We start from the raw sequence: 27,628 nt of genomic DNA on the forward strand, positions 1-27,628 counted from the left end.
CGAAACTATGTTTGCAATATAATGTGTTATAAAATGAACAGGTGCTAGATGACATATGATTCCATAGCTTATATTTTATTTTATTTTTAAGATTCAAATCAGTTCCTTTACTCTCCTGTGAGCAATAATTTAAACACAGAGGTTGGTATCACTTTTCCATTAGTTTCAGGGCTTTTTGGGATGCGAATGTGGAAAAAATGAGTAGTGAAACGAATTTTGTTTCTTGTTCTGTAGTGAATTTTCCAGAACGAACATGGATATTTTCAATTGTGTACAGTAAGTTGCAAGTAATAACAAGTGTTTTATTATATCAATAAGGAATTTTAAATGAAGAATATGCTACGGCTGTTGGGGTAAGGGTAGGGTTGCAGCTTCAAGTTTTAAGTCGACTTTATGCACAGAGATATGCTAATCTGGACTGGACTGATAGTTTAAAGTGAAATCCGAAACCACCACGTGCCTCCACGAAAAAATATTAGACGCATGAAAACATCGTAAAGTATACGACTATTACACTTGAAATGGGAGTCATTACCCTACCCACTTACAAAAGCGCTTGACACTGACCTGTGAGCATGCATTCCGCTAGAATTCCAAAAAGTTGAGAATTTAGCAAGTCATCCCCAGCTGCGTACCAACGGACTAAAAACAGCCCACACGTAGTTTGGGACCCGAGCGATATTTTTGGTCGTGCCCCACGCGTTTTCATTTTTCCCATGAGGATAACACGCCTTCAATGTAGTCATCCTCGCCAAACGTACTCTATGACTCTGAAAGGATCTAATCACTTCAATTAAAAAATAAACTTGCGCTCAAAAGTATGCAGAAGGTCGTGAAAGAGTTACAGAATACATATTCGTTGCAGAAACATTAGATTGTCAACGACCATTTAGCATCGTAATAAAGATTAACATTAAAAATGATCAAAAGTGGCAATGTTGCTTACAGGCTGCTGTTGTGGCCTGCCATGTGCTTGAATCTGTATTATCTATCTGTATCATCATCCTTGGTTGGCAGAGAGAGCACCACTTGTCGGCAGTGCAGCGAGCAAATGTCAATTGAGTGCACAAATTCGTAACTTTCCGGAGATCGACCTCATTGCTTGTCTGCACTCCTTTCGATGCAGATCTTCGCATTCACGTGGCCCGTGTCATTGTGTCCGTATGAAGTGAATATGAAACGACGTGTTAAAATTTCGTTGACGGAGGAGAGGGTAGTCGTCATATCTCGGAAGATTTTGAGGCACAAGCTGCCTTCAAGAGGAGAAGTCCTGCGTAATCTGATGTTCTTCGTGATGTGCTGTGGGTAGAATCATAGAAAGACTCCGCGTTTGTCACGTCGGAAAAGTTGATAGTGTATTGGCAGAGTGAATATTAAGTCAAAGGCCCACGCTATTAAGGTTATCAAGGGTCGGCACCACAAATAGCGAAGCGTGCGTAAGCACGAGAAGAGAAGAAACACCAAACAACTGGAGAGAGAGGCGCCGTTCGCGATAACAATGGATTCCATGTAGCACACTTCCATCTTTCTCTGCAGTATTATAAGACATAGTCTACAGCCAATAATTGGGAAAGACATTCATAATGTACTAAACTCACAATGTTTACATTTACAATTAGAAAGAATTACCACAGGTTATTACAATTAAGGGAGTATAAATTGTTGAAATACTACTAAAAACTACCACGAAAGTAGTAGAAGAAAATATCATTCTAGCGTACTCTTCAAAGGAAAAGTTCCCTTCGTACATCAATCGCGGCAATTTTTTTCTCCAAAGATTTGTTGTGGTAGGTTGAAAGTCCGCTATATTGGAACGTGTTGGCCGTTTCACTCAAATCCAACAATCAGCTGAATAGCTGTTGTTTTGCAGTAGTTAGCGTAGTCAGAAGTTAGTATTCTACCGCTCATTTGGCCCCTTGCTCCTCCTCAACCACGTAACAACAATATTTTGAAGTTTTTACAACCCCATTGATTGGAAAGTGATACTCTTTTCACCGAATTCTGGAACTCCCTGTATTTGGGACAGATGTTATTCTCGTATTTTACGCTACCTTTCAATATTGGCGTAAAACAATACCTCAGAACTGCACTCAGGGATCCCTAGCAATGATATTACTTTTGCTTCAAGAGAACGGACTCGGAAACAAAAAACTAAGCAAAAAACAAAACAAAACAAAAAACCTAATTTGTCTCGTGAACGTAGCAGACTTAATTTATTAAGACCAAATTTTCCTGTGGCGAAAAAGTGCGGAATGATACTTTGGCATTATTTACTTCTCTGTTCTATGGATAATTAATTATCAGTGCATTACTGCCCAGTATATTGAGTACAATTATTATGGAATTGTAAAAATCATGTATCCATTTTAAATAGATATACATAACGCCATGACAAAGTATTATTTTATAACTGACATTGGTTCAGAACAAAGGATATTATTATGCCTCATAATGCAGTTATAATTCATACCTTCACAACAACTTCTTTAAATCATTAAACACGCATTTTCAAATTTTGCCTCTTTCGAACTTTCAAATTAGTAATTACTCGGTGCCTTGGTTTATAACACTATGACATCACCATGAAAAATTTGTATGTAATAACCGTTTTTAAGCAATGAGCATGACAGCACCAATTCGTGTGAATCGATCACGAAAATTTCCAGGTCTTTTACTTGGCAATACTTTCACGGACTTTACTTTTCCCAACGTTTTTCTCTTTTGGCTTGTTTGGTATCCCCTTTGTCTTGGTTTTCTGGTATAAGTTAATTTCTAAAGAAAGTGTACAAATCGTAAGAGTTCCCAGACATTTTGGACTCAGGGCAAATTACCCCTTTGCTCCCCCTTCCCTTCTCGGGTACAGTAACAGAGTAACAAAAGTAAACTTGAGCCATATCAAGAATAGTTAAATAGAGATGTGAATTTTATCTTTTTTCTACTGTCACGTAACATGAAGATGGGAGCATATATAATCTCAAGGATTGAAACAGTAAGTGTTCTCCATTGCAGCTGATGATTCTTCAGATTTCGCATAACACGTTTACTACCGTCGTAAGGCAAAAGGATAGATTAATCTTACGTGAGAGATACGTTCGTTCTCCTTGTCCCAACATGTGCATTTTGCTTGGCTGAAGATAAAAATAATCAATGAAATAACGTGTTTCTAAGACTCTTTTTGTTCTAGTGTTCGTTCAATAGGTTCCAGATAGTCACGATGAACCCAACAGGTAGAAAAGTGCTTTTAGTAACCAAAATACGGTAGAAAGAAAGATTGGGAATTACATAATATGGTAGACTCAAATATTCTATACTTTACAGTAAAATAGATCGTACGTAAACTGCATAGCTCAGATTTGTTCTTTTGCTTTGTCCTGAAATAAAAGCAATATTCAGTTTTCATAACATTTTTTCTGTTTTCATTCACAAGAACATGATCGTCAGGCACGTATATTCTAGGCTACCTAGGCTATCTCTGAATACCAGACTCAATACAGAAAATAATCGACTGGCAAATGTAACATGTTTTACCATACTTCTTCCCCGACCAGTGGAGGCAATCGGTGATGTATTTGTAGTGGATTCTAAGCCCAAGAACTGGACAAGGAAGTCTTCATTTTACCACGGAGGTAAAACCTTACAGCGATGCCAATTCGCTTACCAGCATGGGATTTTTCCCAGGAAAGGGAAACTTTTAAAAGGAACTACAATTACAAGAATGGGAAAAGGCTGGCAAAGTGACAGGGATTTTTTTTTCCTATGGGCCAACACTGTCCCATTGAACACAAGCGAGAGGCCGCTCTGACCTTCAACCAACCATGCTTTACAATGGTGACAAAGTTTTGAACCCCTCGGCTGCATTATTTATAAATGGGGGAGCGTGGTTGACCGCGTTGAAGAAAGTTTAAGAAAATTAGGTATAATACCTTACTGCGTAGATTTTATTTAGTGCATTGAGTGACATATACGTTTTGAATGGTCTGGGCTGCGTAGTGTAGTGAATGAACATGAGTGACATAATTAACGAAATTGACGAAACAATTTACTCGGCTTTTGTATGAGAATAAGCTTCAAATCGTGAAGATATGCACGCCTCTGGAATCCCAAAGAAGAGCAGAATGGATTTCATTTAGTTTCTTTATTTAGCGTCGCTTTTCTGCCAATTTAGCTAATCGAAACGACAAGATTGACTGACGATACGATGAAATTGAGGAAGGGACATTCACAAAGAATAGCCATGCCCAGGCCTGGATTTGAACCCGGGATCCCTGACGTCGTAGTACGCTGTACTAATAACAATTTTACCACAGAGGTTCTGTAAGATAAGGATGGAGTACCCGTTCAAATTAAATATTCAAGGTAAGAAGTTTATTATGTATTTTATTCTCGCACGTAGGCCTACATAAATATTCACAACATGGGCCTCTTTATTTTTTAAATAACCATGAAATACTTGAAATTCTTTCCTTACTGTTTCTATATTAATGAAACAGTGACATTTTTATAATTATTTGTAAATTGTAAGGTACGTGTTTTTAATCACAATGTTACATCACTTCAAAATCCAAGAAAATGAACGAAAAAGAGCCTCCCATTTGAACATTATGATATGAAAAGATAGCCCATGTTTTGAACCCGGCATACGCCACTGATGACCGTATTCAAAACTTGCATGAAAAAAAATGGCTTCTGATGTACCATTTTCTTGGAGTTACTTGCTCTGACATGGATGGCATAAGGAAACCACCTCAATTGCATTAAGATGTTCCGAGAATAGTGTAGAATTAAAGAACTATGGGCGGATACCTTTATATGGTCTCTCGCGCTTATGAGAGAGTATTCTGGACGAATCGCAACATAAATATAGTTACACTTTTAAAACTGGCTCTGAAATTAAGGCAAATACATATCTCTAATTACTTTCTATGCACGAATAAAACTGCTATATTATGTATACTTGTGAGAAAAAAATACAGTTCAGCTAGTATTCACATGTTTCCGCTTTTGAAATATTGACATTTTCACACTGATCAAGGATCTTTATTGCTTCGCCCAAGGCAATCTACCTAACGAAGATCTTTGATGTATCAACACGTAGCTACAATTTTAAAAGCATTCATAAGGTCGTGATTATTCTATGATTGGTATTATATATATAATATATATTAGAATTCCTTCCTTTCAATCCACGATCGTCGAAGTCTTACGACATGAAAGATGCATTAAACATGTGGTTATTTAGTTACAAAACTTATGTAGGTGCTTGCATTCTTAGCATAATAATATCAATAATAATATGAGACAATAATTTCATTGAAATACCTGCATGATTTTATCATACAGCAAGAAATTCGCACCAGGTAACGATAGTTACCAAGGAACAAACGTCTACGTATTTTAACAATATTTTAATTTACTTTTAATGCAACAAGACTGTAGCGATCACACAAGTCCAAGGGGTCAATTTGCAAATTTGTCCAAAAATTTATTGATGTCTAGATAACATGAAACATATCGCACAATAATAGATATAAATTACGAGAACTGTAGTGAAAATGCACTTACTTTCTACCAGCAGGGGCCTCCGGCTTGTCCATTTGTTGTGCTTTAGCCATTACGCTCTGAATCATAGCTCTCTCCTCCTCACTTAGGTGACTTAGATCAACATCAGGCAATTCCACACCTGGTGCTGTGGAACACAAACAAGATGGTAAGAATATGAGCAATATATAGTAGCTGCACATATAAGAAATCTTAAATATATTTCCTTCCTTAACGGTCCAATCTTTAAGTGACTTTTAGCTGTTAAAAGCAATTTTTGACATGCCTCAAACAGAAGGTGCCATGTTATTCCCGCCGTGTCAACCCACCGCGGTGTCTTTTAGGTTCAATCTCGTCGTGACATACGTCAGGGTTTACTTGACTGCTTTTCCTGACTGAAACTGAAATGTTACCTCCAATCCAGAGTGTCAAACCCGCCGCATGCAGGAATACTTCTCCAGAAATACAAAACTAACCAGATTTGCTTAACAAGCATGACTTTTTTAAACCTATTTCAAATGATATTACTCAGGATTACTTGCATCAATTTTATTTCTTCAGTAACACAAAGCTCAATACATTTATAAACTACCAAAAAATTGTTTTAAAAGCAAAAAGTACTATATATATATATGTACAATATTTGAATAAAGTGACAAGACTCAACTTTATTTTCGCTTGTCTTCTTTCAAGATCAGAACTACTAATTTGCCAAAGTAAAATACCTTATATACATGAAGAGGAAATACGCTCCTATTAATCTTTCATCTTACATTCATTCACGGATCATATTCCATTTGAATCGAAGATAAATACCCGTGCAACGTCAAAAACACAGGTGCACACGACGACTTGGATACTCTGGCTTTCAGGAAAACCAGTCAAGGAAATTCTGACACATGTCACGGCGGGATTGAACCGATAATACGCCGCGGCGGGATTGACTCGACAGGAATAACACGGACTCAAACAGAACCGTAGGAGGAAAGATAAAACGTAAAATAATTAATCAGAATATCTTATTGCTAGATGGAATATATCGCTAAGATTCTCCTGTCATTTTGTGACAGATGATAAATTATTGGAAACTTTAAGAGTGAAAAGTTGAAACCCCGTTCTGTCCAGAATGTGAATTAAATTTTGATTTTGGGGAGATGTTTAAGATCCAATGCTGGATCTAGGATCTAGGTGTTCGAATCCATCATCATCACCATCAACATTATTATTATAATGTAACAAGAACTTCATTCTTGCCTTATTTTCGAACATAATCCGCTGGATGAAAATAATTATTGAATTGCTATGATATATCCCAATCATATAGTAAAACATGACAATCACCAATTTTCAGCCTTTATGGGTTTTTCTTCTTTCAGATATTGTTATCAGTAACAAGAAGCAGTATAATCTTTCCTCGTTTGTGGAGTTGCATTCATAAGAAAGTTTTCATTCTCAAAATTTACAGCGAAAAATCGCTGTACATAATTTAAAATGCAGGATTGAAACTTATTTTACCTACTTGTGCAGTTGGTAAATGTCATATCGGAAGCTCATTGTAGGGAATGTTGTAAAAAATGAGGATGTTACGAATTCTGAATAAGCTAATGGTGAAATGTAGTGGATGAGTGGCTAACTACTGTCCGCGTCAAAAATATTGAGCACTCTGTTTACGTGCTTGTAAAGTTGTACTCCATGCGAGGAAAAAGTCAAATATACTCATTAGAAGGCTTAAAGTATCTGCTTTTAGATAAAAGCAAGGCAAAACGATTTTAACTCCGTCCGTTCTTTATTGAGACAAAAATGTTTGTAAAAGTGGATTTTTTCTTGTGTTTTTAACATAAGTCGAATTGGACCGTGTTTAACTTCATGTGAACCTGTAGTAAAAACATGATTTTTTTTTGTGATTAAAGTTTGTTTATGTCGGAACTCTTTAAACTTTGCGTCCAGCAAGGAGACAAGGGTAGTGAGCTGAAATGTTTTGTTACTAAGTGAAATGCTACGTTTCATAATTAAAAAATCACAAGGATTCTGTATGTAGTATTTGTCATTCATCTACTAGAGAACATGAAACTGGAAGAACACATTATTTTAAAGAGTATCAAAATGAAACGTAAACTACACATGTCAAATTGTGTGTGCGTGTATTTACACACATGCACACCCATACACTGTCAGTAACAAATGTGTAAGTACTCATTGAACTCCGACCTGAACATCATCAATAACTGTCTCAAAATCAATACTGAAAAATCAAATTTCATGATCATTGTATCTTTAATTAAATATATTAATATCTAACTCAAAATAAATAATTTGCCCATTGTGATTAATAACACTTACAAAAATTTTGGTCTGATCTTTGACAAAATATTGGATTGGACAGAACATGTAAAGACACAATGTAGGAAAGCTTATGAAACACTCAGGAGTCTGAATCGTTTCTGGGATTTCCCCTCTGAATTTAAGCAAAGATTCGTTCAGACCTTAATTTACCTATTTTTTTTTACTATTGTAATAGTGTTTCTACTTCCTGGGTTAATCACAATCATGAGGATGAATGGTGAACTGATGGAATGGACGATGGGACAACACAATGACACATATCTGGAGTTCGGATCCACAACCAGAATATCCCTCTGTGACATTGTTCTACCTGTTTCTTGTCCATACATGTAATAGAATACCCCTTTATACACTCTCAGCTTAAGCAGACACTGTTGGAGATGAAGTTGAACAGAAGCTCGGATATTGCTCCCTTCCTTTGAGGGAAAATCACCCACTATATTTAAATGATTTTATTATATATTATATCACTTAGGTCATTTCGACCGGGAAGTATATTCGATTTCGATGCATAAAAGAGGCTCCAAGACTAAAGTTCTAACCATGAGAGTATCTGCATATGTACGTTTGGAAACATCAATTCTCACATGTGATTTTTAGTGTTCATTTAGGTTAACTTGAATTAAGAAGTTACAGAATAAATTATGCTGTATTAAGTCCTCATATATATATTTCAATGATCTCCTTACATATTCTAATAATCCCCTCAATGAATCAAATGGCAGTCAATTTTATCTATATCAACTTCCAACAAATATTTTTTTCATACTCATTCATAGTTATCCTCCCTGTTCTGCTTTGCTTGCAAAGTTGTGAATAAAAATATTAATTTCATACCAGACAGGTCCTTAATTCCATCTAACCATATCTGCGTGATCATCAAACTGGTTTAGGTTCTGTATGTATGCTGTCTCCATTGGTCTATCAGTCATATTAAAGCATATCCTAGCAACTGAGTATATGGGCGTCAATTTCTTATCTATGATGACTACCAATTTTGCATGCTCAGAAATTGCTTTCTATTATTGATGCATTCTTTCAATGAAAATCTTATTTACGAAGAATTAAAAATTATATCAAAACATTTATGTATTATCATCTACAGAATTGCGTATAGCTACTAGTAGTTTTCTATCGCCTCAGCGGCTGAGCGCGGAGAGTTGACAAGAAGTTATGTTGCGGCCGTGATTTTTGATTTTAAATAAGGCGGGCTATATTGATTTGAGCTTCTAAATATTTGAATATTTGAAGTTAAAAACTTTCTTCTCTTCTCTTTTCTTTATTTCTTTATTGCGTCATGTCATGTCTTCATACTTGCAAGTTGATAAGGAAGACAATACAATATAAAGTTATGATGTGAAGTTAATTCAATTTCCTTTACCGAATGTTAATTTTACTTACGTTTCTCCTCCATTCATTTGTATGTGGAGTACAAGAAGTTTGCTATATATAACTGCAGATGTGAAAAGCACAAAAATGACAGATGAAGCCACATGTCAAGATTAGTCTCATGTAAATCTGAGAGTAAATATAATAAATTAGGTATTAATTACTTTAAATGTGGCAGAGGACAAATTCTGCAATTATAACAACTTATGTAAGCTAGAAATATATTAAAAAATGAAAATAGTTTCATTTTATTAATTAACATTAATATTTTTGCAGTCTTGTGAGTGTGCCAAGGATGTTCAATGAATTTTACGAATAATTTCTTTCGTTTCACTACAAAACTTAACTATAGTGATTTTCTCATCAAATCACAAGTTTACAGCATATTCCCAAAAATACGGATATCGCAATATAATTTTATCCTCAGTTGTATTTTGCAAGACTTTTAGTTGCATGCGGTATTTCTAAGATTAAATAGAAAGTGCAGAAACAGGCAACTTTCAGTGTTCAAGGATAGCCGCAGGAACACATACTATTTCAATTTAAGGAGAGAAACAAAATCAGTTCGTGCAGTGTAATCTCTCTTGCGTAGCTGAAGCTGGTTAATCTTCTGAAGATTACCTTCGCCAATAAGCGGGATACGGCAGTCGCAGAGATTTCCTCGTAAAATTAATGTCCTCAACTCTTACTTTCTGGCACTGGGTCAAGTCCAAGAACAAAAACACAAGATTTACGATATCTTGTTTCACTTAAAATGTTGTTGTTAAGACCAACTCAGCTTGCTACGTCAGATATTATTTATCTTCTACCGTTTGTGGCCCCATTGTAAGAACGAAAAATGGTGGTAGTAAGTTGTTCTCTGCGTGGTCCTATTTCTTCCACCACACAAATTAGAACTGGAATCTCTTTTCTCCGTTCCTTTCATTTCGTATGTATCATCTCAAAAGAATGTATGTAGTGATGGAAGCACATAGCGCAGTGGCTTGGATTAAAATTTAAATTGAAAGTCCAGTTCCGATTATTCTATCTGAGCGTACGTGGAATTAAAAAAAATCCTTACTTGCCTTCATTTTCTCTCCTTGCTTTGTAATCAAGTGATCACCTTGTGATTTTTTTATTACTTGCTGCGATGCCGACGATAACATTCCTAACCCCCAACATAACTGTTTCTCTTCACCTCGTAATATACTATCACTTAGTAAAATCAAATGCCTCCATCGTTAATTGATTGAGTGAGTATTTGTTTTAAGTCCACGATAATGCACAGAGAGGCTACATGGGACTTGTCCTACAGTTTAGAGTTGGATTCGAACCCAAATGTCCCTCCACTGGGTATCAAACCCTTAACCCCTTGATTACAAGGAAACGACGTTACCACAACGCCTTCGGGGAGGGACACCCCCATGGTTAAATACGAGTATTAACAAATATATATTAATTGAATATGTTCGTACAAAATGTCTTCGTGTTTCTGGCCACAGGACATTTAAGAAAGGTTTTCCTGATTCCATTTTGGAATTGAAATTTTCACCGCCTATTTGTCATTTTATTATATGTTAAGGGCCTGATCGCGACTGTGGCCTGGAAACTCACAGCGCTGACCACAGAGGTGGTCCGTGTGGGGAAAAACAAATTGTTGCAATCATTGCTTGGGGTCATTCATTTATGGCCATGTGATCCAACACCACAGGAAATAATGCAACACGTGGATGCGGTTTGTTAAACTGCTGTAAACGCTTTGAGACTGCAACCCTGTGGGAGTCATCGCCTGGGGAATAACGACTCCAAAGCTAGTGTAAATCAATCATATAAATACGTTTTCCTGCCATTTAAATTCCCTGTTTGTCATAACTTACAGATATCATCGTGCTTTCAGGTGCCTAGGGAGACTGCGATTCCCGCCAATGTGGCCGTGGGATAATAGGCATTGTTTGGGGTTCAGCAACGGTCAATTCTCCAGCAATAAATTTTGCAGGAACAACGATTAACTTGTTTGTGCGGACAGAGTGCATTTTGGGTACGTAAAAAGCACATAAGTTACTCGCATAACATTCGTAACTCTAATTACTAACAAGCCACACCGGAATCGTCGATTTACATTACCCGATCTAATGTTAAAATAAATAATAGTTCTTAATTACCCTCAAAGTGGTAATACATAGGAATGGTGCGTGGGCTGGGGTGCTTGTGGGCATTGGGTTTGCCAGATGGCAAAATGACTAACGCTCTAGCTTATAATCAAGGGGGCCCCGGCTTAGATATCAGTGGAGGAAAATACATTGATTAGTTGTTCTAATTCCACTTTAAATTGTAGTGCCGTTCCGATTTGCCTATCTGAGTGTACGTGGACTTAAAAAAAATGCTTTGCTTTCTTGTCTTGTTTTTCTTTCCTTGATTGTGTGATCGATAAACTATACAGTATCGGAACCTAATTGCACTAATCCCTTTGCTGATTGTGTAAAATACATTAATTATTGTCTTTTGTGTGAAGTAATGTGCCGAAGTATCTTACACCAAATTTTCACAATTACCCTACGCTTGTAGGGCTTATTCTTCTGTGGAGAAACAAACGTGTTCATATGTAATGTCTGACTTGAAGAACGATGAAAAATGTCTATGTAAAAATTGCCGGGAATGTAGATTCGCTGAGCTACCTCTCTAATATTGCCAGTATGACGCTCTACGAAGCTAGAGGTTCAAGGTTCGAATTCTAGGTTAGCATGGATGTCCACGGTATGTTTTCCCAAGAAGGGGCAAGCAAGGTAATTTTTCCCGGGGGCAGAAGATAGGCATATTCCCCCCCATATTGGCGTTGCCCCCTCAAAAGACCCTACTTAAATTACATTACTGTACTGAAATGAAATTATATGTGTGAAATATATAATTTTAGTTTGACATTCATTTTCCAGGGGCACATGACCCCCCACTTCCGGACGTCCATGTAGGAAAGGCATGGATGGCTATACCATTGTCTTTGTGCGATCATCAATTTGGTCAGTTCATCATCCATTTTCATCTTCGCGATTTACGCAAGAGGTAGAAGAGCAACGTAAAATAACCCAAACAGAAGAAAGTAATATTTCGAGCGTTCAACATTTCTTTATTTGCATACTCCGTATTATTTACCATTTCATATGTGTTTGTTGTAAAATAAAAATGAATATTAAATAACTTTATAATGTATTTCTTCTTTGCATTTGATCATTTGTGGTTGATTAATGATGAATTACTTGGAATTTTAACCACCGTACTTAGTTGTTATCAAAGTTTCAGAGATTGGCCCTGTCTCCATCTTTCTCAAACACATTATGTGCTCGGGTGCTACCGACATATGACCACATAGCAACAACACACTACCCTATATAACAATCCGAGTACAGTGGTTTAAGTCCAAGCAATTTGGGGCCTCCCCCATGGGGCAGTGGTAGCGTCGTTTCCTTGTAATCAAGGTGTCCCGGGTTCGATACCCGGTGGAGGCACAAGTGGTTCGGATCCCACTTTAAACTGTAGGCCCAGTCCCGATTAGCCATACTGTGCATAAAGTGGACTTAAAACACCAAATCAACAACAACAAGTCCAAGCAATTTATCATAATTTATTTAATATTGTAGGATTCTTAATCATGAGCTCTGTTGCATAAAATGAATAACTACTATTGAGTGTGGTTAAATTCCCGATTGGAATATGTGAATTAACTGAGCATTAGAATGAATTGGGCAAAGTTTAGAAGTAAGTGTTTAGAAAAATGAGTTTTTGACTGAACCAAAGCTGTCACTCTTGTGAAGAGAGAAGGCTAGTTAAAAACTGGTTAAAGTTAGAACAATTAAATGGGATGGATTTGTACCACTTTTGGGAGAGCAAATATGCCATTATTATTCGGTTGAAAATCTAGAAGCCCAATGAAAGAGCCAAACCTTTCAGATGAAATTGCCCTGGATGCACAAGTTTGTACAAACAATATTGGTAAGTAAAAAAGTTGTGATTTTTTCTTTTATTATACTTATACGCGGGACACGCTGTATATGTTTCGTGTATGTCGCTTATTTTATACTCGACACGGAAGATTTTCCGGAATGACGAGTGCCTTACAGACGCAATAGCATTCTCCTTCGCAGGAATCACTATAAATCTTAATATTATTCGATTAAAATTTAAATATTTATTGAATATCATGGACACAAGGTAGTAATTAAATTGATATTTTGGTATTTAGATTCGGGGAAATATTAAAGGCACAAGTTTCGATTAACACAGTACTCCATGCATAATTTCGTTTTAATCCGCATTATTTTTTCATTGCAATGGTCAATGCATTTGTTTCAGGTACACGAGCGATCTGTAGAAATAAGACACAAAATAATACATGAAAAACATTCTAACGAAGTTCGCACCTTCATTCAATTTTTTTTTAAAAAATATTTAAAATAAATTTGATACATTTACAAACCCACACATTCTGTTGCGTCGCAAAACAATGAAGGGACAGGGAAGGAGGGGTAGCGACTGACCCCACAGCAGCTTTTTTGGTTAATGACTTAGTTATTTCGTTAATATCTGACATTTATTGTGGCAGGTTTATAATTATTGGTAATACATAACTTATTGTTGATAATTCCATTGTTGACAACGGAGGTAACTGTTGAACCGTATATGGATCACAATAGCAGAAAACACTGAACTAGTGGCTTCTGAATGCCAACATTGATCCAAAAATTTCCAACAATAGGGCTTATTTAATGTGATTGATTGATTGAGTTGGTGTTTTAAGTCCACTTTAGGCACATTAAGGCTAATCGGGACTGGACCTACAGTTTAAAGTGGTACCCGAACCACTATGTGCCTCCACCGGGAACGAAACCCGGGACCCCTTGATTACAAGGCGACGACGCTACCACTGCGCCATTGGGGAGGCCTTTATTTAATATGGAATGTTGATGAAAGAGCAAGACTATTTCAGGATAATGGCTATTTGTTTATTCAAATGACAGATATATCGTTATTCCAGATCCTGACAATCCGGTTGCAGTTGATCAGGATAATTCGGTTGATTAATATGCAGGAATTTCCTTTTTGTTCATTTCTTTTAATATTATTCAGTAATCACCTAACGGGTGTGTAGACAACAGATCTTAGTAGCAGAAGAGCTTATAGTGAAAACAAATCTGGATCTCAAATAAATATTTTTAAAAGAATGATGGAAATTGTAGCGAGGAACATGAAAGGATGTATAAAATTGTAAAAGGTGAGAAAGATGGAAAAAGAGCCTTAGAGATGAAGAGCTGAGTAAAGTCCATGCAATGAAAACAGCTTGGAATGTATTCATTTAAAACCTTCTTCAAATAAACAATAGCAAGTTTAGAAATTTTCCTGCATTTCGGTGGAGAATTTCTACATACTGCACCAGTTATATGAGAAAACACAACATATATACAAAGTTTTTACGCATTTTCAAGCAAGAAAAAGAGCAGATTAAAAGTAAACCATACTAAATAACTGCAGGAATAGATATATGAGCTGTTAAAGCATAGACATAAGCTAAAACATTACATACAAAGATCTATTTTATGAGAAATTTGTGGAACTATATTATCATATAGTGTAGCAGCATTCGGACATTCATATGACAGCCAAATAGCCATTGGATGGATATCCGAATATCCAATTGAAGATTATTTTATGCAATTGCCAAGTACAAAAAATGGTTGATTGATATTCGAAAATATAACAGATATCTGTATAATTCAAATAACACATGTAAAGATAAACAATATTCTGATATTCAAAGATACAAGATTTATATCACTGCCAACTTGATTTCCGAAATTCAAATTATCAGTTGTTAGAATACTGAATGATAAATATCCTGACAATTTTAATATCTAAATATCGGTTATCTGATTTTTTCTGAAAACATTATAATCCTAATATACTATCTCAGGTAAACATTATGAATCATCCGAGAAGTTAGGACTGGTAATTGGAGATTTCAAGAAAATATTAAGAAAAACAAAATACGCACATACATTCATCATATATATATATATATATATATATATATATATATATATATGAGTAGTTGTAAACTAATTTTGTGTAGGATAAGACTGTAATACAAGTATTACAAGGATATCAAATATGTATTAATATGTTACTTTTAAATAAACGCATTTTAAATTTCTAATTGATAACTTATCCTGAATGGCAACATTATCAATAGAATCAATAAAAATCGTACAGGTTTATAATGAACATATAGTATTTACAACCTGTATGCAAATTCAATTAAAACCTATAAAACTGCCATACTGTCTTTACTAAAAATGTAAAAATCGCTTGGGGGAGTAGCTAACCCTTCTTTCCCTTTAGGGCTCCCCTATGGCGTTGTGGTAATGTCGTCGCCTTGGAGTTAAGGGGTCCCGGGTTCGATACCCGGTGCTATAGTGGTTCAACTGATTCCACTTTAAACTGTAGGTCCAGTCCCGATAAGCCTTTATGTGCATAAAGTGCACAACACATCAAATACTCCCCCTGTACGTGTTTACCGACTACAGCAGAGCATTGCCACTGTTTAAGGGGTAGGGTGTGCCTACTTCTTTTTCTTTTTCAATTGTAGGTACATACATTATTCTTTTATTATCAAACAAAACGTTGTTTTTAGTGTGTCTCGTTCAAAAGTTTACAAAATATAATTTTTATCCTACCAAAACAGCAGCAGATAATATGTTTTCAGCTTTTGATACCACCAGAACCCTCAGGTACAATACGATCCCTATTGCGGTTCTGTATTAGCCTCCACCATAAAAAGAAAATCTAAGTACGCTACAGATAATGTAGCTTTCATATTTAGTTTTCTGAAAGCTTTGATTTGTTATATATATATATATATATATATATATATATATATATATATATATATATATATATATATAGTAATGTGAGAACGTTTCTAACGAGGTACGAGGGATGTCACTTATGGATGTAGCAGTAAAACAATGTTCAACTGGATTTTACAGGTTATGGATAGCCCTGTGTGTAGCCTTGGCTAAGAGATAAGGAAAGCGGACGATCAAAGCACACTCACCTAATCGGGCAGCGACTACTCTGGCGTCTCGGACTCTGGTGACGACCACGGCACCGGCGAGGAAGTCACCCCGGATAGCAAGAGTCGGCTGTCAGCACCTGAACGATGGCGCGCGTCGACCGCGCGACCACGATAACGTTTGAACACTCACATCGTGTTTCACAAAGTGGTATGAATGTGTAACGTAGAAATTGACGAAAGAAAAAAAATATTTAATAACTCAGTAATGGATTAGAAATAAGCCAATTTTATGTTGAAATTTGCAATTTTGAAATAATAATAATAATAATAATAATAATATTGTCTTTATTAAGTGGGCGTGTTTCTCGCTGAAATCTAGATCATGAAGACTTTTTCGTATTAAATATTAACGGAAATGCAAATCTAAGCATTGTATTTCATCGTGCATTACCTCTTCATACCTTACATTTTCCGACTTGCAGATCATAAGTGCGTGATTTAGTATTAACTATAAGATATTGCACTTTGAATGCAGTTCTGACAAGATGATCTGATACTCTTTCATGTTTGTGTTGTACAACTCCAATGATGTGTCCTGCAATTAATATTGCAAGTAATGTTTAAAAATATTTATCGGGTGGGGTGAGGCCTCCCCGATGGCGCAGTGGTAGCGTCGTCGCCTTGTAATCAAGGGGTCCCGGGTTCGATACCCGGTGGAGGCACATAGTGGTTCGGATCCCACTTTAAACTGTAGGTCCAGTCCCGATTAGCCTTATTGTGCATAAAGTGGACTTAAAATAACCAACTCAATCAATCAATCGGGTGGGGGTGAATGGCAAATGTGAAAAGAGCGAGGAGTTAGCTAATGCAAAGGCTACTTACTGTCTGTGACATTTACTGTTGCAAATTTCAATAGCGTGGTCGTATTGGTTGCTCTCTTTAGGCTCTCCCCCACAGAGAGTACAGAGATACGGTTTAGTCAGTCGGTACGTGCTTGTTTCCTCGATCAATAATGGGAAGCAGTCACGCAATGAAAACACACTAGCAGCAGTAACCACCGCACTTAACATTCCCTGCAAGTCTACGTTAATCCATTGGATTGTCAAGTAATTAATAAGGAGCTGCCTGCGATTTCTAGACCTCCCCAGCAGCTTTCCCTCTCACAATAGGTTTAGTCTGTTGCTTAGACAATGGAATAATTTGTGCAGGCCTTCCTGGGAGAACAAATCCACTGTCCTTCACTTGAAGTGTTCAACAATGTATTGTGAAATATTTAAGCTGAAGAAGTCATTTCGCCTTTGGCATGTTCACATACCACAAGGCAACGAGCACCATTTGGGTGTTCATTAATGGATTTGACTGTATTTTACAGAGAAGTCGTTATTGCATTTATATGAACTTTGTGGTTAGCCACTTATAAAATTATTCTCCTTCTATACCAGATTACGTTTTACCTAAAGGAAAAATCAATAAACACATACATTACGAATCGACCGTGTGCAAATGGCCTTCATGTAATAATTCTTGCTTCGGAGCAGGTTACGCAATACCGTAAGCAAATGCAATGGGCCTGAAGAAATCACCAAGATTTTCAACTCGTATCCTGGTAGGAAATTATTCATTGCCATTTTTTTCAAATTTCAAGCAACAACTCGATTGAAAATATGTCAGCACAACATACTTAACAAAAATGAATTAAAATTGTGTCATTAAACACAAATCATGGTTTTAATTTGAAACGGACAAAGTAAACTGGTGTAGAGAGAAGTACGTATATGAAAGTAGGAAAGTTTTTTTTATTTCAAACAGCTTCAAACCTTGTAATCAACCTTCCAACTACACGGTTCGTGACTTTTTACCCTATTGTTTCTGCCCATGGAATTATGTGGTGGTAACGATCGTATAATGATAGGTTCAAGTATGACTCATCCGAACACATGAATGTTAATCCTACAAGTGGACTTGTTTCTTCTGTACCTAACAGCTATACCTTAGAGATTTAACACTTGTAGTAGTGGGGTTTACGGTACGGACAGCGCAACTTTTAAGTGTAGAAAAGGCGAGGCTATTTGATTGAACAATCAGATTTGCTTATACTTAAAACAAAGCCAAGAGAGGCCTATACCCCAATTTTTCAGGTGTGATATGCTCTGATTTTTAAGAAATTCTGAGTTTCTAGTGTAGAAAAGGCGAGGGCTCAACAGATAGATTTACCCATACTTAAGACAATGCCAAGAGGGGCCTATACCCCAATTCTTCCAGTGTGATATGCTCTTAATTTTAAGAATTTTGAATTCTAGTGTAGAAAGGGTGAAAGCCTCTCAGACAGATTTGCTTATACTTAAAATTATGCCAAGTTCCCATATGATCTTATTGCTTATAGTGTGTTTTTTGTCAAAATCCCAGGAATTGAATTTTAGTGTAGCTCAGATTGATTCTGCCATGTATATTAATATAAAGCTTATAGTTACTGGGTTCTGAGGCCCAGTGGAGTGTGGTGCATAGCCCTATGGTTTTTATTGCCTTGCAATCAGGAGGCCTCTGGGTTTGAGTCCTGATAAAATGTGAAGCCTCTCCTGATGGCAAAATGTTAATATTGTTGCTTTGTAAGCAAAAGGCTCGGGTTTGAGTCCTGATAAAATGTAAAGCCTCTCCTGATGGCAAAATGTTAATATTGTTGTCTTGTAAACAAGGGGCTCCGGGTTCGAGTCCTCATATAATATTTAAGATTGAAAACATGTGGCAAAATAATATGTCCACAAGTGGGATTTTGAGAATAGTTGATATACAACTCCCAGATCTGAAAACCTGGTAAAAAGTGTTTTACAATAATATATTGTACAAAAAACTGAATTTTCTTATTTTTTCATGTTTTATAACCACCTCCTCAATACAATAGGAGAAGAGCGGGTAAGCATAGTTAATTGTTTGCGTGCTTTGCCGGCACGCAAGAGACACGCTAGAAGGGGGCATTAATGATTTTTCTGTATGATTCACTGAAGGGGTTATTAATCTTTCAGCACGACAGGGGAAAAAGTGTAACAAATTCCTAGTCATGCAAGACAACATGTAAAAGTGTAACAAAGATTATTGAGATAAAGATACATATTTTCACACAGTGGCAATGAACTGTACCCCCCTCGTGCTGAAAGCAATTCTGTTCAGATAATATGAGCCTAGGCAAAGACTTAGAAAATATTATGGCAGTTCAAAATCCAATTTTGTCTGCATAAGGGTCTCAGAACCCAGTAAAAATATGGGCATATTCTATTTGGAGACGTATTAATATTGTGGCATTGTAATCAGAGGCTTTGGGTTCGAGTCCTGATATAAGATTGAAATATATGCAACTGCCCACACATAAGATATTCACTGCTAGCTGATAAACAGTTGAGGTTTGTGTGTTGTATAACAGCAAAACTATCACCAAAACCTAGTTACTGCTGTTGTTTGGGTATAAAAGCACCAGCTCAGCCATTAACTGCTGAACCCAACTGATATTTTTATTAAGTATAAAGTTTGGAATTGAAGCCCAGAAAATCTTATATAATAAACTACAAGAAAAAATGCCAAAACAAAAATATTGCAATCGGTGTAATAAAAATATATCTAGTTCTCATTGGGCTAGACATTGCCGTATTTGTAACTCTAAGAAATGCAGAAAGGCCATGAAAATATGTCCAAGATGCCATAAAATATTAAGCAAGGCATATTACAAATGGCATAAGTGTAATTCTTATGTACAGTCATCAACATTGCCCCCACAACCATCCACATCTGGTCTGAAAAGGAAGCATGAAACACCTGTTAATGCTGGACCTGCAAAGCAGCCACGCTATGAACCACCTATCCGTAGCAGTTTTAATGCCCAACTTAGGGATTACCAGTTTGTATCAGAGCCAAGATGCGGCATTGAGAATTTCTTGAACAGTATAAATTCTGATCTGCAGGCAATTCTTAATGCACAAAATGGCTCTTATAAGCTATCCCTCAAATTGTTTGTACAATATAAGAAACCAAATGGCACAAAATTTACACACCCCCACGTAACAGAAACTGTACCTGTATATTCAAATGCAAATTCAGACACAATAATAAGCAGCTTGATAAATCAACTGAACATCAAACACTCTGAATTTGCGGCAAAAGAGTCCGGATGGAGCCTATGCGGTTCATCACACAAGTTATATGTTAATATTTCTGAATTCAGCCCATTACAAGGATCTACTTATGTACCATTGCCTGCTAATATCAAAAACAAAAGAGCCGTGGTCAATATAAAAAATGCCGACCAGAAATGCTTTTTGTGGTGTATATTAGCTGCTTTGTATCCAGTTTCAAAGGATCCTCAGAGAATAACTTATTACAAACAACATGAACATCTTTTTGACGATGTAATGGAGGGTTTGGAATATCCAATGTCAGTTCAGAATATTGATAAATTTGAAAAAAGAGCCAAGCACATCAATGGCAAACAATTATCTATTAATGTATTTATTTGTTCCACTGGCAATTGTCCGATAGCACCTCTCAGAATCAGTACAATTGATGATGAATCTGCTATTCCGATTGATCTGCTCTTAATTGAAGGGGATGATACATACCATTACACTCTGATACATAATCTTGAAGCTTTAGTCAGAAAACAACTAGACAAAACTCATAGAATATTTAAGTTGTGCAGAAGATGTTTAACTGTATTTGATGGTCAAAAAATGGTGAAGGGGGTTCGGGAAGAGAATGCAGAAATTGCTAAAAACAAGTTAATTGAGCATCTGAAATACTGTGGCAACCATAAACCTGTTCATATGGTGATGCCCAATCCAAGTGAAAAAGCAGAATTCAAAAAGTATGAAGCCTTGTTGGAACACCCAGCATATATTGTCTGTGATTTCGAATCGAATCTCAAATCTCTTGCATTCTGTAGCCCAGATCCAGAAGAATCATCAATTACACCATACCAGCTACATGAACCTTCCAGCTTTTGTTGTGTGGTTATACGGGATGGTGTAGCTAGTGAGCCATACTTATACGTGGGACCAAATGCCATCAAAGAATTTAAACATAGAATAGAAAATGTGTGCCGTGACATAGCATCTAACACCTTATTAAAATCAAAGCCTATGTTGCCTTTAACAGAGGAACAGATTGAAGATTTCAACAATGCAGAAAAATGCCCGGTATGTGATTGTGAATTTTCAGATACAAATATCAAGGTTAAACACCATTCTCATACAGATGGTCGATATAAACAGGCCCTGTGTAATAGCTGTAATATTCAGATCAAGAGACCAAGATTTGTCCCCATATTTTGCCATGGAGCATCCAATTATGATTTCCATCATCTGATCAGATACGAGGGGTTTGACAAGCAGAATTTAAACATTTTAGCTGAAAATGATGAAAAATATATATCTATTAGCAAGATAATTAAAGTTGATGGTGTTCCTATTCAATTAAGATTTCTTGATTCTTACAGATTTTTACCTGCTAGCCTGGCTACACTGGCCTCTCAATTATCTGATGATGACTTGAAAATCACACGTGCCTCGTTTCCAGATCAGGAGCTGAAATTAATTAGGCGGAAGGGTGTATATCCATATGACTATGTCACAGATTTTTCTAAATTTGATGAGTGTTCCCTGCCACCACAAGAAGCATTTTACAGCAAAATCAGAGGATCTGGAATCACTGATGAAGATTATCACCATGCCAAATTGATGTGGGACAATTTAAATTGCCAGACATTTGGTGATTATCACATGGCTTATTTGAAACTTGATGTGACCCTCTTAGCTGATATATTGCAGGCATTCAGAAAATCTTCCATGCAAAATTATGGACTGGACCCAGTGTATTTTTACAGTGCCCCGGGCCTAGCATGGGCCGCAACGTTTTTCAATACCAAAATGCAATTGGATCTGATCCACGATCAAGAAAAGTATCTGTTTATAGAGGAATGTATAAGAGGAGGGATGGTGCAATGTTCCCAGAGATATGCCAGAGCAAATAACAAATACATGCCTGATTATGATCCAACACGGCCATCAAATTATATACTGTATGGAGATGCAAACAACCTCTATGGTCACGCTATGATGGATAAATTGCCATACGCAGGGCTTGAGTGGGTCGAAGATTTCAATATTGAAGATCTTCAGGATTTTGATGACAGTGAATATGGCCTCTTCTTAGAGACTGATCTGATGTTTCCAGATCATTTACACAACAAATTTTCTGATCTGCCCCCAATTCCCGAGGTTCAGTGCTCACCTGGCTCTAAACAGAGGAAGCTCATGACGACTCTGGAGCCGAAACAAGGCTATGTCATATATTACAAAAACCTACAGTTCCTGATGAAACATGGTGTTCAAGTAACCAAAGTTGGCAAAGTTTTGAGGTTCAGGCACTCAAGATGGTTGAAACCATACATTGATACAAATACGGAGCTTCGAACATCTGCAAAAAGCGAATTTGATAAGGGCTTGTTTAAATTGATGGTGAATTCAGTGTATGGCAAAACTATTGAAAATGTCAGGAAACATACCGATGTTAAAATAATTACTGACCCCAGCCTGAGCAAAAAATTGGTTGCAAAGCCCAACTTCAATTACAGAAGAATTTATGATGAGCACATGGCACTTTTCAACATGATGAAAACAAAAATCAAATTTGATAAACCTATTTATGAAGGGGCTGTGATATTGGAATCGTCCAAATTACATATGTTAATATTATATTATGATGTGCTGAAACCTTTTTATGGTGATCGTGTAAAATTATTGTACATGGACACGGATAGTTTTATTCTTGAAATTCAAACAGAAGATGTTTATCAAGATATGTCACAGCCTGAATTGTTTCAATATTTTGATACCAGTGAACATACAAAGATTCAACAACACCACAACAAAAAGGTGCCTGGCAAGTTAAAAGATGAGACACTTGGTGATGTTATTGTGGAATTTGCTGGGTTAAGTGCCAAGATGTACAGTTTTAAAACATGTAGTGCTGTTGTCAAAAAAGCCAAGGGCATTGGCAGAGTGACTGTGGAAAAAGAGCTTGTATTTGAAGATTATAAAAATTGCATCAAATCACAGAATTCAATTAGAACATCAGAAAATAGAATTCAGAGTGAGAATCACTTATTGACTTCAAATATTGTAACAAAAGTGGCTCTGGACCCACATGATGACAAGAGATGCATTTTGTCATGTAACATACATACTCTACCTTGGGGGCATTGTGATTTGAAAAATGGGAAACAATGCCCAATTCCAGAGCATGATTTGAAATAAATAAACATGCCTATGAACTTATTTGGGTTCAAAAAACAGGCTATTATGGACCTGCCGACACCACAACCCTCTTCTGATATGCTGTCTAAGCTGAGTGGCTTGTTAATTATTCATCTGAACAGCATACTTACAGATAATAATGAAGAAACAGGTAAAACATTGTACATATTTAACAATAATTTAAATCACTACCAATTACCTGTAGGTGGGCAATTGCAATTTATTACAACCCCTGAGGGTGATGTTAAGATTTCAGTAGGGAGAAATATTTATAGAATCAAGCACTCAAACATGATTTCTGGCACTGTATATACTGTTTCTGCTGGTGACTGCTTATATATTGAGGTCCCGGGATCATATGACAAGCTTATACCTTTTTTTATAGAATTAAGAATCAGATACTCTATAATAAATAACCAGTAAAAACAAAAATGCCTAATGATATATTTGGCCACACAAGACATGAAGATCACAGTGATGAGATTCTGATGCTTGATGTCAGAGTCAAGAAATTAAGAAGTGATTTACAAGCTTTACAGACCACACTCAATGCCAGTCTTCAATTAGAAATTACAAATTTACAATCACAATGCATGGACCCTCTTCTTAAAATTGACTCAGAACTCAAATTGCTGCTTCAGAAATATACTGATCTGGCAACATTGGATAATTTTCAAAGTTTAGAAGAAGCTGTAGCAGCTCTTCAAGCCAAATTTAAGACCCAGGCCACCAACTCCGAGCAATTGAAACAGCAATTAGAAGAACAGATTAATAATGTCCACACACAGCTCCAAACAATTGTCAAAAGCATAAAATCACAAGAAGATTTTGATCTAGTGATTTCCACTCTAAAGGAACAGATTCAATCCCTCCAGATACCTAATCTGGATCCTCTGCACAATGCCATAGCCGAGGTTAAAGAAAAAATTGAGACACTTGAAAATTTTATGAACAATTTGCCATCTTCTGATGCTTTGAATGCAATAACTCGGAGTGTAGCAAACATTAAGCTGCAACTTGAAACATACGAAGATTTTGGAAAAATTCAAAGTACCATAACCCATCTTGAAGGTACCATAGCAGCAGTGCAAAGTGATTTGGCAAATGTACTAGAATCCCGATTGCCTGGAATTGTAGACACACTTGTCAGTGTCCAGCAACAGATCACAAAGCTTGAAAACCTCAACACTGAATCTGAGCTATCACATTTTCATCACTTGATCGATGATATCCAAACAAAACTTGAAATTTTACAACAATCCACACCCTCTCAGGCAGATATAGCCCTGCTCCAAGATGCTATGCAAAATGTGGCTGATGCTTCTGAATTAAACAATGTGAAATTGGCACTTGAATTTTTGCAGAATACAGTATCAAATCTTCCTACATCACAGGAACTTAAAAATATTAAGAGGGCAGTGAATCGCATATTGAAATCAGAAGATATCAAGAATATCCAGGCAGAGATCAAACATCTCACTCAGACAGTGGCCACTCTTCCAACCAATCAACATATTAATGAACTGCATGCTCTGTTTGAGGATATCAGAAGACAAGTCCATGATCTTACTGCTCAAAATTCAAAATTGGCAGTTGTTGAAAATTTGCAACAAATTGTAGCTAATATCAAGCAACAGCTAGGGACCATGGAATCCAATCAAGCAAATGCTCTGTCTGTTTTTGCTACCCAGCTTCAAGAAATTGTGCAACAATACAAAAAACTTGTTGTGGACGTAAAGATCAAGCCAGGCCATGATGATGTTGTTAGGACCATCAATGAGCACCTTGAATCTGTAACAAGCAGATTGCTCACAGCAGAAAAAGAAATAACGGGCATAATCGAGAATCCAAAACATACAGTAATTCTTGAATTGTACAGTATCCCCAACAAAGAATATGATTCACCATTTACACCAGGCGGCAAAATATATATGCTGTCCCCTGCACAATTTTATTACCAGTTTTTTGTTGGGGGCACATTGAGACCAATCAAGATCAAATATTGGCATCAACCACAGGCACACCACTACCCCACCTTATCAATAACAAATGCTGACAACAAACCAAAAATCAGCAGTGTAGAATTGGAGGATTTTACAGACCCCAATACATTAGAAACAGCCTATACTGAAGATGATGGATCTCTGGAATTTAAAATACAAATAGGGGACAAATTATATTTAGAAAATCCTGCAGTCTCAGCTGCTGAACACCCCATAGTTGCAATATTCTTGTTTTCATATCATGTCTAGACAAATTATTGTTGATGAATTACACAGACAAGCCAGACATAATTATAAGAGACTCCCAGTAGTCACAAAGGGCATAGATGATTTATGGCAGAGCGACTTGATTGAAATGGCAACTGGACAGTTGAAAAACTTAGACAAAATCAACAAGGGCTACAAGTATCTACTCACTGTCATAGACACATTTTCAAAATTTGCCTGGGCTGTGCCACTCAAATCCAAGACTGGAAAATGTGTTACAGAAGCCTTCAGGACAATCATCAATCATTCAGGAAGATCACCGCGCTATTTGCAAACAGATAATGGCAAAGAATTTTATAATTCTGTGTTCCAACAATTTATTAAAAGCCAGTCAATACAACATTACTCGAGTTACAGTGACCTCAAAGCCTCAATTGTAGAGAGATTCAACAGAACCTTAAAAAATCTTATGTATAAACAATTTACCCTCCAAGGTAATTATAAATGGATTAATATTCTTCCAGAACTTCTACATAAATATAACAACTCGGTCCATTCTACAATCAACATGAAACCCTCTGAAGTAACTTCATCTGATGAGCAAAAATTGATCAGGACTGTTTATTATCCTAGATACCAGCCAACAACAAGAAGGGCCAAATACAGGGTGGGCGACCAAGTAAGAATCAGCAAATATAAACACTTATTCAAAAGAGGCTTTACGAGAAACTGGAGCACCGAATTATTTACAGTGGTTCAAGTTAAACCTGGGACCCTTAACACATATATAATAAAAGATCACCGAGGAGAAATTCTCAAAGGTAGGTTCTATGAACAAGAGCTCAGCAAAACTAAACAGCCTGACACATATCTCATAGAAAAAATTATCCGCAGAAAAGGCAACAAGTTATTTGTCAAATGGCTGGGTCATCCGGAAAACAGCTGGATCGATGCAGACAAAGTGATAATATGAACACCTGGGATGTTATAAAAAGGCTGCCAGAACCTGAACAGCAGAATAAGATAAATGGAGTGCTGCTGCCTGATAATATTAGGTGTCTTATTGTTGGGCCATCTGCTTGTGGTAAAACTACACTAATGGTTGATAATTTTTTATTGGCCCCCAACTGGTTAGACTGGAAAAACAGGCACTTGTATGTCTTCTCTAAGAGCTTGGAACAATTAAAATATCAGCAGCTGATAAAGCTATATGATGGATTGGATATTGCCACTTTTGAACCGGATGTTAAGCCACTTCATGAATGTCTCGATAATTCTGTTGTTGTGTTTGATGACATTATACTGGATAATCAAAACAAGGTTAGAAATTTCTTTACACAGGGCCGGCACAAAAACATTGATTGCTTCTACCTGGCACAGACTTTTTCAAAAATTCCGAAGCAGCTGATCCGAGACAACAGCAATTTTATATGTGTGTTTCATCAAGATCATACCAACCTCAAACACATACATGATGAATATGTAGGTGGGGACTTGAGCTACAATGATTTTTCCAAGTTTTGCAGCAAGTGCTGGAGCCAGGACAGTTATGGGTTTGTCACAATTGATATGACAAGAACACCTAATACTGGCAAATACAGAAATAAAATCAACGATTTTCTAGACGTTGAGACATAAATAAACAACCATGAAACGACCAGTCATTGATGATCTTAAGTTAAGAGATTATCTTGTAAAAAGATTTAAGGGATGGAAATCAGAGAACCGTGGAATTTATGAAAAACACAAACAAACAGAACAGCCTGTCATTGATGCTATTAATAATTTAGGTAAGAATATCAAAACTG

At 36.5% G+C, this 27,628-nt stretch overlaps 1 protein-coding gene across 1 annotated transcript in view; it reads right to left on the reverse strand.

Annotated features, from left to right (window-relative positions):
- Positions 1 to 27,628, reverse strand: part of LOC145984124 (uncharacterized) — a 928,179-nt gene that overhangs the window by 799,975 nt on the left and 100,576 nt on the right. The window contains exon 2 of the mRNA XM_083117559.1: positions 5,563 to 5,686. Coding sequence (XP_082973685.1) covers positions 5,563 to 5,686 — 124 coding nt within the window. The remainder of the gene's footprint in view (positions 1 to 5,562; positions 5,687 to 27,628) is intronic.

This window comes from Lepisma saccharinum, chromosome 2 (assembly GCF_977018435.1).
Source record: "Lepisma saccharinum chromosome 2, izLepSacc3.1, whole genome shotgun sequence".
Classification (NCBI taxonomy): domain Eukaryota; kingdom Metazoa; phylum Arthropoda; class Insecta; order Zygentoma; family Lepismatidae; genus Lepisma; species Lepisma saccharinum.